The sequence below is a fragment of the Malaclemys terrapin genome, chromosome 10, assembly GCF_027887155.1.
Source record: "Malaclemys terrapin pileata isolate rMalTer1 chromosome 10, rMalTer1.hap1, whole genome shotgun sequence".
In the NCBI taxonomy this organism is placed as follows: domain Eukaryota; kingdom Metazoa; phylum Chordata; order Testudines; family Emydidae; genus Malaclemys; species Malaclemys terrapin.
Genome location: NC_071514.1, coordinates 67,916,513 through 67,929,888, shown reverse-complemented (window position 1 = coordinate 67,929,888; position 13,376 = coordinate 67,916,513). Strand labels below are relative to the sequence as shown.

The 13,376-nt window shown below is 40.4% G+C and overlaps 1 protein-coding gene across 1 annotated transcript; it reads right to left on the bottom strand.

Annotated features, from left to right (window-relative positions):
- Nucleotides 1-3,031: 3,031 nt before the first annotated feature.
- Nucleotides 3,032-11,402, bottom strand: RSL1D1 (ribosomal L1 domain containing 1). Its single transcript, XM_054042901.1, has 9 exons — nt 11,281-11,402; nt 10,610-10,749; nt 9,460-9,598; nt 8,378-8,526; nt 8,180-8,281; nt 7,037-7,130; nt 6,822-6,950; nt 5,424-5,639; nt 3,032-3,605 (listed from the first exon to the last, which is right to left on the bottom strand). Exons 1-9 carry the CDS (start codon nt 11,314-11,316, stop codon nt 3,255-3,257), a joined length of 1,356 nt encoding a protein of 451 aa, XP_053898876.1. The 5' UTR covers nt 11,317-11,402; the 3' UTR covers nt 3,032-3,254.
- Nucleotides 11,403-13,376: the final 1,974 nt, after the last annotated feature.

The window sequence follows — 13,376 nt, the reverse complement described above, 5'->3', positions numbered from 1 at the left end:
CTCCTTTGTAAGGTACTATGTAATAGGTAGGTATTATTATTTAGGCTGAGAATTGTAATTGCTGAACATCTCACTAGTAGGTGAAAGTACACTTGCTAAGAAACCTAAAAGATTGTGTATTACTAGCACCCTTTCTACCTTTAACCTGAAATCACTTTAGCAAATGAAAATAGTAGACAGAGGTATTAGAATAAGCAGAGGGTTACATCTATTCTGTAGTTCATAGGATTGGGTTCTGGTTTTTTAACTCAATAGTTGATAAACATCCTTCATTTCCTGTGGAGATTTTACTTGTCACTCTCCTTGAAAAATCGGTTATGAAGAGTAGTTGAATAGGAGGAGGAAGAAGCCAAATGATTGATTTTATATAGATAGATAAACCATTCTGTACTATGTTGCTTCTAGGGCTGTCAAGCAATTAATCATGCTGTTAATAATAAAATACCATTTATTTAAATCTTTTTGGGTGTTTTCTACATTTACAAATATATTGATTTCAATTACAACAAAGAATACAAAGTATACAGTGCTCACTTTATATATATTTTTTATTAAATATTTGCACTGTAAAAAACAAATAGTATTTTTCAATTTATTCCTACACGTATTGTGTGGCAGTCTCTTTGTCATGAAAGTTGAACTTACAACTGTAGAATTATGTACAAAAAATAACTGCATTCAAAAATAAAACAATGTAAAACTTTTGAGTCTACAAGTCCACTCAGTCCTATTTCTTGTTCAGCCAATTGCTCAGACAAACGAGTTTGGTTACAATTTGCAGGAGATAATGCTGACTGCTTCTTGTTTATGTCAGCTGAATATGAGAACAGACATTCAGATGGCACTGTTGGAGCTGGCGTCGTAAGATATTTACGTGCCAGATGCGCTAAAGATTCATTGTCCCATGCCTCTATGCTGATGATGGCTTCTGCTTGATAACAATCCAAAGGAGAGCAGAGCAATGCATGTTCATTTTCATCATCAGAGTCAGATGCCACCAGGAGCTGATTTTCTTTTTTTGGTGGTTCAGGTTCTGTAGATTTCCGTATCTGAGTGTTGCTCTCTTAAGACTTCAGAAAGCATGCCCCACACCTTGTCTCTCTCAGATTTTGGATGGCACTTCAGATTCTTAAACCTTGGGTTGAGTGCTGTAGCTATTTTTAGAAATCTCACATTGGTACCTTCTTTGCGTTTTGTCAAATCTTCTGTGAAATTGTTCTTAAATGAACATGTGCTGGGTCATCAGCTGAGACTGCTAGAACAAAAAATATATGGCAGAATGCGGGTACAACACAACAGGAGACATACAATTCTCCTCCAAGGAGTTCAGTCACAAATTTAATTAACATTCTTTTTTTAATGAGCGTCTTCAGCATGGAAGCATGTTCTCTGGAATGTGGCCAAAGCATGAAAGGGCATATGAATGTTTAGCATATCTGGCACATAAATACCTTGCAACACCTGTTCTCAGTTTCAGGTGGCATTGTAAATAAGAAGCAGGCAGCAGTATCTCCTGTAAATATAAACAAACTTGTTTGTCTTAGTGATTGGCTGAACAAGAAGTAGGACTGAGTGACTTGCAGGCTCGAAAGTTTTACATTGTTTTGCAGTTATGTATTTGTAAGTTACACTTTCACGATACAGAGATTGCACTACAGTACTTGTATGAAGTGAATTGAAAAATACTATTTGTTTATAATGTTTACAATGCTAATATTTGTAATCAAAATAATATATAGTGAGCACTGTATATCTTGTATTTTGTTTTGTAATAGAAATGAATATATTTTAAAATGTAGAAAATATCCAAAATATTTAATAAATTTCAATTGGTATTATATTGTTTAGCAGTGCGATTAATCATGATTAATTTCTTAAAATCGCAATTAATTTGAGTTAACTGTGATTAATCAACAGCCCTAGTTGTTTCACAGATTAGAAACAGGCCTGCTATTAAAAGGTTGACATATTTTCCTTGATCACTGTTTAGTTTCAGAGCTTTAATCTTTCCTTTTACAAACAGCTGTATCACAGCTATTACCTGAAGGACCTTGAAAATGAGGAGAAATAGCTTATATTTGATATGGTATAGATGCAAAGACAGCAGACGGCTTCAAAGAAAGGGGTTACATGGTCAAAGTGCTAGGCTAGGAAAATGATCTTTGCAGCAGCATTGTGAGGAGGAGGCCAAGATTGCATTTGTCAAGGCCAGAGAAAAGGATGTTGCAGTAATCAAGACATGATATATAATTCAAACAGAAAGGATTTACTGATACCACTCAAGGACGGTGTTAAAATTATGACTGGTAAATAAGGACAGAAAAGCAATGGACCAAAATACACGTTATGGAAATTATGCCTTTTGGTGGGCAAAATAACAAGAGGATTCCACCCACTGCTTTTTTAGAGCCCTTAGAAAACACCCTGTGGGAGAAAAACAACTTTTTACCATCACCTCAGCAAGGACACTAGTCCTTGATAACGCACTGGGGATGTTTGACCATCACTGCTATGCCAGAGAGAACCCCAGCTTGACATGAGATCCTGCTCTGTCTTCTCCTCTTATCCCAATCCCATATGTTCCTTTCCATCCCCTGCAATCTTCCTCCTGTTCTTTCTCTGCTTTTCACCTGATCCTGAAATCAACTGTACTGCCAAGCACCAGCACAGCAAGCTGAGACTGCCCATCCAGCTCTGCTCAGCTGAGAAGGACCAGTAAAGGAGAGGGATCTGACCAGATCAAGCAGACGTTGCCCCAGAGGTGAGCTAGTATCCACAGCAACAGCTTTGTGGCCAACCCAAAGCATGTTTATCATTGACCAGCCTCCCTCGAGCCTGAGAACATCAACAAAAACTGTATTTCCCTCATCTTTACTATCCTCTTTCTTCTCTCCCTTCTGTGTTGTTAAAAGGAAACCACTCTTGTTTGGAGCATCCAACTTAGCTAAATAAAGCACTGAAGTGTATTTTTTAGTATAGGTAAAGGAAATAATACAGCCTGGGGGCTGACACAAAGAAATGTAGAAACAACCAAGTTAGAAAAAGGTTTATTTACATGTCTCATAGCTCCACTGCTACTGGTAGGAAACACTGATGGGCAATTACAAACCTTGGTGAAGACAGCTCCCTATGCTCAGGCTCTCTTTTAATCAAGCTGTTTTCTCTAATTTACAGCGATTTTTTTTTTTTAAGCAAAGCAAATACGTTTAATCAGTTCACTTTACAGGATAAAGCAATAATATAACTGACAGAGTTCAGGCTGATTGTGGGACTTTCATTTTCTTGGGCATCTGTTTTGGTGTTTTGAGAGCTTTCTTGGCTGATTTTACAAGCTTGCCCCCATGAGGTGTGTCAAAGGATTTTGCTGCTGGTTTTTTGGGAGTCTTTTTCAGCTCTTTCTCCTTTACTACTTCCTTTGGGCTCCTGGGCTTCTTGGGTTGTTTCTGTTGAGCTGGTATTGGCAAATCTTCCTCATTTTCAGCCAATTTCAGTTTTGTTTTTGGAGTCTCCGGAGCCAACGATGTCATCTTTCTCTTACCAAGTGGTGTCTCAGGTTTTCTGCTCATGTTTACACCTTTTCCTGGAGTCTGATTTGGTTCAGTTTTCTGTATGTAAGACACGGGGAAAAAAGTGTCATCTTACAAAGGACACATCGTAATTGTTTCGCAAGACAAGATTGATAAAAACATTAGTACTAAAGATCAGTGCCATCCACTGAATAGAATATTCTCTGCCCTAACTCAATTGGTCATATTTCAGGTAGGCTGTGCAAGAGTTAATACAAACCAACTCAACCATGAAAGGGTCCAAGAAAAATAATATTTTCACTGATACTGTACAGAAAAGGAACAGACTTAAGGAGAACATACTAGTAGTTGAAAGGTTGTGCTTTAAATAAAAAACCCAAGCTGACTATTTTTCATTTTAGAACAACTTTGTAACTTATGCTCATTCATTTTCTCTCCATTGGATATTTAACACAGACTTGCTAGAAATGTCTGCAAACTGAGCATGGTTAGAGATGTGAATACCAATATTCTCCAAAGTTAGCTTGATTGTTCATTAGCCCGTTCGTTTATAAGCCAACCCCCCAAAATGGATAGGGAAAAATAGCGAAAACTGTATGACCCTTTCATAAGCCGACCCTATATTTCAGGGGTTGGAAAATTTTGGCTCCCGGCCCATCACAGTAAGTCGCTGGCAGATTGGGATGTTTTGTTTACTTGGAGCGTCGGCAGGCATGTAGCCCCTCAGCTCCCTGTGGGCCGTGGTTCGCTGTTCCCAGCCAATGGGAGCTGCTCCCAGTAAACAAAACTACAATGTATTAGATCAGGGATCGGCAACCTTTGGCATGCGGCCCGCGATGGTTTGTTTACCTGCCACGTCCACAGGTTTGGCAGATCGTGGCTCCCACTGGCCCCGGTTCGCCGCTCCAGGCCAATGGGGGCGGCGGGAAGCAGTGCGGGCCGCGTGCCAAAGGTTGCCGATCCCTGTATTAGATATTCAATTCAATGATTCCATAGAGTTTAAAATCATCAAATTTTGGTGTAGACCTGTTTATAAGCCGACCCCCGCTCTTTGATGTGTCACTTTTTTTACCAAAAATATTCGGCTTATGAATGGAGAGTATATACGGTATATGATCCTGGGTATTTCCATTCCCAGTAATGACTTGATCAGTATGAAGAGTGCACCAAGGCTTTCAATTTTTAATAGCCTTTGGCTTTCCTATTTTGTTGCTATCAGAAGTGTAAATTATATGTATTAGTCCACAAAAGATTTGACGTTACTTCGACCTCCACTCAGGCAAAAGGAGGCACATTTAAAGAGATTTATTTGATTCAGAACTTGCTTCAAAAGCTGTTCTATTTCAAAAGTCAGAGTAAGGGAATGAATCGCTACCAGACAGCTATGATTATCTATGGCAACCAGTCCATTACCAACATACTGATGTCAAACAGTTTGATGAAATGGTACATAAGACACATATATGCGCAGAATATCCATTTACAGAGTGCATAGTTTTCATCTTTCCAAATAGCAGACATGTGGAAAATGAGTTGACCAATCTAATTAAGATTTTGGACATCTGGAGTGCAAACAGTAGATAAAATTTCACTCCAGAAGCCATTGTTTTATCTAACAGAGAACCTATTATTTGTGCTAGTCAGGCTTGTAAAAACTCCCAAGAATCCCTTGCTCTTGTGATGTCCCCAGGAATACATGTTGCACTCCAAGTATATTAAAACACACTGCCGTGCAAGCATTAGGTTAGACATACCAATGATTTAACTTGCTCGCTGTTTCCATTAGCCTGTCTCAAGTCTTTTCCTTTCTAAAGATATATTTCATCCACATTAAAAATCTTCATTCAGTTAAAGCTAAACTCTAGATTTCACAAACTTCTTGTTAAATAGAATTACCTCCTGCCCAACTATATTGGCTTCTGTTTGAATAGGAACAAGTTGCGGAATTTCTCCATCATCCTCATCTGGTTCTGTGACTGCCAAGGTTTCTGCTTTTCTCTTCTGTTCCATCTCAAGGTTTTGGGCATTCTTCTTCTTTTCAGCTGTCACTTTGGCTTTAGGTGAAGTCTGTTCTGTGACTGCCTTCTGTTTCCTTTTTTTCCCTTTCTTTTTCTTATAGGAAGAATCAAAACATCTTCAGTTACATATCACCCCTCCACCCCAGTCCGAAACATTATTACAAATATACTGCTCTATTTTACTACAAAGGCAAGAATGAATAGTCCACTATTGTAGAATTTCTGAAACTGAATATCTTGAAAGAGTGTTAACTTCTAAACTAACACTAATTACAATTCTTCGGTAACAGCAATTTTATAAGCAATGTTATCATGCATCTTGCTATGCAGCAATTCAGATTTGGCAACAGACAAGGAGGAAACAATGCTGAGTTTTAGTTTTACAGAACTTGCTAAAGGTATAGTAATCCTGTATGAATGACATACATTGACTAATACATATTGTATTAATATCGATAAGTTACATGGTTTAGTGGATTATTATTATATATCAACATTTTAAAAAATTCTTCTTCCTCCCTGTATAGAAGTTATGCTGATATCAAAATTGACAAGTTCAAAGTGTAGAGCTGTGAGCAATTAAGCAAAAAATCAACTATTTTAAGTATGGGGAAATCAATTGCAGAATTCAATGCAAAGAAATAGCTGACATTCTTCAAGTGGATTAAACTGATGAAACAACATCCAAATAAGACAAAAAAAATTAAAATAACCCAAACTTTTTAGAGTCTATTATCCAAACAATATTGAAGTCATAGTTCAGCTGATGAGTAATCGATGCATCCTCCTGAACTGTGCATGAATTTAATTAATACAATTAAGTATTTATTTTCATTTTTTGTATTTTCCTTATAAAAATAACTGAAGCCACATAACCTGACTGGTCCATGAAGAAGACCAGATCTCAAGGTAGAAACAAGGATATAAAAAAAGTGAGGGAATCCCATCCCCTACCAGTTTAAGGGAGGATACTAGCAACACTATAGGATTACGTTTTCAATTTGCCACTACTTCAAGTAGAAACAGTGGTTTCCTATTACCATGTACTGTTTGAAAAGCATGCAGTCATGCTAACAAGTGCTGGGTAAGAACAGTTCAACATCACTTATGTGTACTGCTGTCTGTGTACTGCACCTAGATGTCTGGCAAATATTCCCAATGCCAATATGTTAAACTTACATGACAAACACTTTATTCAAATAACCAGTTATAGCACCACCTTGTGCTATAAGTTGTGGAAAGTTATTCTGTAAAGAAGTTAGTAGGAAGTTTTTACCTGTCCTCCCTTTTGATGGAGAGATGGCTGCTTGTCAAGCTCATCTAAATTGCAGATATATGAATTGAAGATTGGGAGAGCAACAGATTTGAGTGTTTTGAGGTGAAGAACTTTAATATTTTTCCAATTCTGCAATAATTAAGAAGAGTAAATATAAACAAAGAAATGCTTAAATCAAGTCCACTTCACATTCTAATTTAATCAAGTGATAGTACCTTTGGCAGCTTATTGGAAATCACCTCAGCAGCAACAGAAACATTTTCTAATAACTCATCAGCTTTCATTCCAGTGTGACCTACACGTGCTGTACTGAAAGAACAGAGAGGTGTGCTGTTTATCCTACAGTAAAACAGACCTTCTGACTGAACCACTTGCTTTTAGGCATATCAAGAAATTGACTATGAGTACTGTCTATTCACGATGATCTTAATTTTAAAAAAAGAATGCTGGACTTCACAGGGAAATAAGATCTATTGTAACTATTTTATACTAGCCTTTTCAGTATTTGTTTTGCAAGATACTGTTAAATCTTTAAAGAATACCTATATTTGTAGCGGGAACTAATCGTTACTAAAGAAGTTATAGAAGTCTTTAAATATAAAATAAACAAAGGTGGGGAAACCTTAAGAAAAAGATACTTCAATTGGTAAAAACAAGGAGTTGACTCTCAAAAGTCATAAGGGTAACGTTTTCAAAACTAAGTGATTTAGTTTCCTAAGACCTGTTGACTTTCAATGGGATCTATGTTAGAGACCATTAGGAGCTTTTGAAAATTTTATCCATAAATCTTCACGCTACCTATGTACATCATTAGAATAGCTAAGTGTTATTCCCATCATAAAATAAAGATTTAAAATACAGAAAAGAGGATTGTGTATTAATATGGCAGTTATCACTGATTTACAGAAACAAGACCTTCTCATACAATAGAGTGTCCCAGTAAACTGATTTGTTATTAATGGTAGTAAATAACCCTATGCAATCTATTAGGCCACATAAAAATTCAGCAGGATGGGAAATTAATACTAATGTTTAATGCATTGTGATGATTAGGGCTATGATGTCATCTCATTTTTTTTTTAAGTTACAGTCAAGAGGTCAAAAAGAAAACTCCTTGTCAAAGTTTCTATTAAAAAAACAACAACCCCAGTCTCTCTGTACAAACCAAAGTCCACTGCAAGTACTGTGCATTTTGGTGAACCCTTACCTCATTTTATTCAAAGCCCTACTGGAGGGAAAGTAAATAAATTAATTTAGTATTGTATCCTGACCCTACTTATTAGGAGCACAATACTGTCCTTCAAGTGAAGCACAATACTGTCCTTCAAGTGAAGCACAAGCCAAAAATCGATACTTACTAACAACACCCCTTGTTGGTAACTGGAAGTATAGTTCCCTGAATATGTTTGTTTAGTTCCTTAGCTAGATTCTTGGCTTTCAGGTTCACAGATAAAGGTGCCCTAAAAACAAAAAAGGAAAAGAAAAACACAATTCACTAAGAAAAGTTCAGCTTCCCAGGACAATATGGTATAAATATGTATTAGCTACAGACTTACTTTTTGCTTTGATAAAAGTGTTTCCCTATATGGGAGGGCAAAAGCCTTCTAATTCGGTCATCAGCCAAGAAGAGGTCAAATCTGTTCAGGAGACGACGCTTTGCTTCAAATGGTTTGTATTCTTTTTTGAGAGTTTTATAGGAGATGATCTGTGATGTGAAAGTAATGTTAGGATTAAACTCCCTTGCAAGAATGAATGGAATACTTCTATGATTATATACAACTGAGTGGCATGACTGCCAATCCATTAAGATTTCCACATTAAAATGCATTCTGTTGTCTTCTCTACTTTATTTAAAACAGTGACACATTTTTTGTATAAATACCAACTGAAGAATGCACAATGCTTTTTTAGTTTTTAAAAAACAGTTAATAGCCTTTAAAAAAAATCAAAATACAGATATTAGATAGCAATAAAAAAATATATATATAACCATCAAATGGTAGCTGAACTACATATGGTCACACATAATCAATCCAAAACCACTCATTTCAAAAACAAATTTTGACTGCTTTTAATTCCTATTAGGACATAGGAGCCAACACAGCTGAGAATGGGAGAACTGTGAATTGTTTAAGCTTGTGTAAATAAACTCTGCTTAATAATTCACATGTCAAACACTATATAATTTTGTCCAGTAAATAAACATGTTAAGGAGTATTCAATTTTCCATTTATGAAAGATTATCTGATTTAAGTCATATGACAGTTAATGTTGAAACCACACTGGCAGACACTGAAAAAAGGTTTCTAAAAATGCTTTAAAAACTATTTTCAAATTATTGTAAACTAATGGCATGTTAAAAATGAAGCAAAAGGAACTATTAATTAATAAGCGTGCTCTGATATATTTTGCTTGCATAATATTGAAAGCAATGACAATTTTACTCTTTTGGGTAAATTTTGAAGTTTTGAAAGTTTGATAAGCTAGAGTAATTTGATTAGAAGTCCTAAGTTTTGAACCATCTGAATTAAGTTAATAGTTTGCATTAGAAATCACACACCTGTTTTTCTTCTTTTGAAGTTTTAAGGAGAAAGATAAGACATTATTGTCCCATCTCATATTCCAATGTCTTCCTTACCTGGCTGATACTTGTGATCCCATTCTGGATCAACAGTTTCTTGTACAAGTTTTCGGTCTGTTCTCCAGATAATTCAGGTTCATCTTTTGTGAAGAGGCAAACTTCAGATGTTTCTGGTCGAATACCATGAGGAAGTGGGCTATAAAAAGAAGGTGAGACGGGTGGAAACATTCAGAGATGGAATACAAATCTCCCTTTCCAAAATTAGGTCTACAGAGGAGTTCAAAATCACTACAGTTATGAGTACTTCAGAAAGACCTTAGGCCCCAATCCTTCAGTGACTTAGGCCTGTTCTATACTACAATTTTAGATCAATATAGCTACATATGCCTGAGAGACGTAGCTATACCAACAAGTTTCAGAGTAAATAGACCGCACTAGGTTGATGTACGAATTCTTACGTTGACCTAGCTACGGCCTCTCAGGGAGGTGTATTACCTACAGTGATGGGAGAATTCCTCTCATTGGCGTAGATGGTGTCTACACTGAAGCACTGCAGCTGTAGCATTTTAAGTGTAGACATACCCTCACATGCTTAAGTACTGAGTAATCCCACATACCTCATTAGGACTACTTAAAAAGTGTAAAGATAAGCATATGTTGAAGCCTTTGCTGGATTGGGGCCATTAGTAGATAGATCCATAACTTCTCATGCAGCATCACTGTGGCTCAAAATAAAATTTGGGTCTCACATCTTTTAGCGATTTTTAATAGCACTGAAAAAACATTTAGTGTTATTTCCTGAACTGAGAAAAATGCTTAAAAACAGATACCAACTACTCAGAAACCAAGAGGATTGGTGCACTAGATACAGAGATCATAGGCCTAAATCCTGTTTTATTTATGTAACTAATCTAAATGACTTCAAGTGAGTAAGGTATGAAAGATCTGATCCTTTATATATCTGACTCATATATCAAGGAAACTCCCACACATGCTCACAGTTAGTGCTACAAACTTTTGATGCTACTAACAATTCTTAAAACCAATAATTTTTTTTTTTTGTTTGTTAAAACATGGTGGTCTTATGGGGATACAAGCAATGAACATAAGTTCAATCCACTGCATGCCACAGCAGATGAAAAGTATTTATTATAGAATACAGAAAATCAGAGCCTTTGAGGAACACCAGACGTGTAAGAATTCTTACATTTTGATAACTTGTTCTTGTGGTGGGATTTTCCATACTGTCACCATTAAATATACATTCCCGTTCTCATTCAAAAGCAGTTCATCTGTTTTATCTTTGGTCTTTGTGTATGCCAGCAAGGCCTGCACTGCCTTTTTAACCTGGAAAAGTAGAGAAACAGCAAGATAAATTAATGTTAAGGCCAGGCCTGAGTTTTCCTATTAGTGTGAATCAAATGAGTTATTGGCTCACACACACTCTATGCTAGTACGGCCTGGCAGACCAGTTTTTCTCTCTCCCTTCACCAGAAGGGAGATTCAGCTTTACAGTTAAAATGTGTTCGGTTTTCCAGCACTGATGTTCCCCCTAGATATAGCACAAGTCACTGCGGAATTGCTTCTACCCCAGGGACGCAGTTCCAAGCCCTGTCGCCTCCCCCATCCCATGCATCGACCCCTAACACAGCCGAAGCCGGGCGAGCGCGGAACCCCAACCTCCGGCTCGTCCCCAGTGCCCAAGCGGAGTGCCAGGTGAGGGCTCAGGCCTGAGACAGAGGAGCTGCCCCGCCAGCAGCCGTACAAGGCTCAGGATCACGGCACGAGTCCGCTCTGCGGCAGTGAAGGATCTCCGCAGCGATTCGGGCCTCCGCCACACGCGAGTCAAGCCCTGCTTGGCCGAGCACCGGCCGGTACCTGTGAGCGATCCAGCTTCTGGCCCGGCGCCGCCATGCTCCCGAGTCCCCGCAGCAGACCGACACGTGTGTGTGTGGGCCACGGTCCCTGAGCACACGCCTGCGCAGATGTCGCGTCGTGATGACGTAAACAGCGACTGCAAGTTCCGGGCGGTGTGTTGGTTGACTGAGTTTTCTTGCTGCGCTTTCGCTTGGCGCTCCTCGGAGAAGGGGAGGGGAGGGCGGTCTGAGGGAGGGAGCTGCGGGCCCTGGGGGAGGGCGGTCTTGGGGGGGATCGCTCTGAGGGGAGGGAGGGAGCTGCGGGCACGGGGGGGGAGGAGATCGCTCTGAGGGGAGGGAGGGAGCTGCGGGCACACGGAGGGAGGGGATCGCTCTGAGGGGAGGGAGGGAGCTGCGGGCACGGGGGGGGAGGAGATCGCTCTGAGGGGAGGGAGGGAGCTGCGGGCACGGGGGGGGAGGAGATCGCTCTGAGGGGAGGGAGGGAGCTGCGGGCACGGGGGGGAGGAGATCGCTCTGAGGGGAGGGAGGGAGCTGCGGGCACACGGAGGGAGGGGATCGCTCTGAGGGGAGGGAGGGAGCTGCGGGCACGGGGGGGAGGAGATCGCTCTGAGGGGAGGGAGGGAGCTGCGGGCACGGGGGGGAGGAGATCGCTCTGAGGGGAGGGAGGGAATTGCGGGCATGGGGGGAGGAGATCGCTTTGAGGGGAGGGAGGGATGGATCTGTGTGTACGGAGGGAGGAGGTCGCTCTGAGGGGAGGGAGGGAACTGCGGGCACACGGGGGGCGGGAGATCGCTCTGAGGGGAGGGAGGGAACTGCGGGCACACGGGGGGCGGGAGATCGCTCTGAGGGGAGGGAGGGAACTGCGGGCACACGGAGGGAGGAGATCGCTGGGGGGGAGCTGCGGGAACGAGGCGGGGAGATCGCTCAGAGGGGAAGGAGGGATCTGTGGGCACGGGGCGGGGGGGGTTGCTTTTAGGCAGGTAGGGAGCTGTGGCCACGGGGGGGGGGGGGATTGTTCTGAGGGGAGGGCTCTGAGGGAGCTCTCTGAGGGGGTGGGGGAGAGTGCTGAGGGGGATGGGAGCTATGGTCACAGCGGGAGGTGTGAAGGTGCGGGGGAGGAGCCGAGGACATAGGGAGAGTGGGGAGTCCAAATGGGGAGGGAGCTGTGGGTACAGGGATGGTCTGCAGGGTTGGAGCTGCTGGCATAGGAAGTGGGGGGCGGGGGGTTCCAAATGGGGCTGGAGCTCCAGGCACAGGGGGAGTAGGGATCCAGGAAGGGATGGGCTGTGGGCATAGGGAGACTGGGGATGCAAGGAAGGGAAGCCAGCTGTGAAAACAAGGGGAATGGGGGTCCAGCGGGGGCATCTGTCATAACCCTGTCTTCCTACCATAATATCATCAGGGCAGCTCTACCAGTAGCTGTTTAGTGATGGGAAATTTCTAAATGAAAATCTAGTATGCTGCAAGGTTCAGGTGTTTTTACTTGCAGTTTTGACCAGTTTTGCATGACACAGTAGTAGAAATACCAGAGCCCTGTCTGCATAGGTAGACAAAGCCAGACTCACCAGAATGTCAGCTTGCCCAAAACAAATACTCAGGAATAAAATCTAGCAGACTGGACACCTAGTTTCCTACTCCAAGCACTAGATTTAAACTTTGATGTGTGTATATTCAGGCATCCTATCATGGGGGAATTCTTTCTTAATTAGTTCCCCTATTTATTATTTAGGGCTGTTGATTAATCGCAGTTAACTCACGTGATTAACTCAAAAAAATTAATCGTGATTAATCTCAGTTTTAATCGGATTGTTAAACAATAGAATACCAATTGAAATTTATGAAATATTTTGGATGTTTTTCTACATTTTCAAATATATTGATTTCAATTACAACATAGAATACAATGTGTACAGTGCTCACTTCATATTTTTTATTACAAATATTTGCACTGTAAAAATGATAAACAAAAAAACAGTATTTTTCAATTCACCTCATACAAGTACTGTAGTGCAGTCTGTAGTGTAGTGAGAACAGGCATTTGCATGGCACTTTTGTAGCAAGCATTGCAAGGTATCTATGTACCAGATATGCTAAACA

What these genes read in the sequence shown, in the direction of transcription:
- RSL1D1 (XM_054042901.1), bottom strand. Translation starts at nt 11,316, where the DNA reads ATGGCGGCGCCGGGCCAGAAGCTGGATCGCTCACAG. An exon ending in CACTTTTATCAAAGCAAAAA is followed by an intron (nt 8,282 to 8,377) that starts GTAAGTCTGTAG and finishes TTTTGTTTTTAG; the next exon opens with GGCACCTTTATCTGTGAACC. An exon ending in TTTCCAATAAGCTGCCAAAG is followed by an intron (nt 6,951 to 7,036) that starts GTACTATCACTT and finishes TAATTATTGCAG; the next exon opens with AATTGGAAAAATATTAAAGT.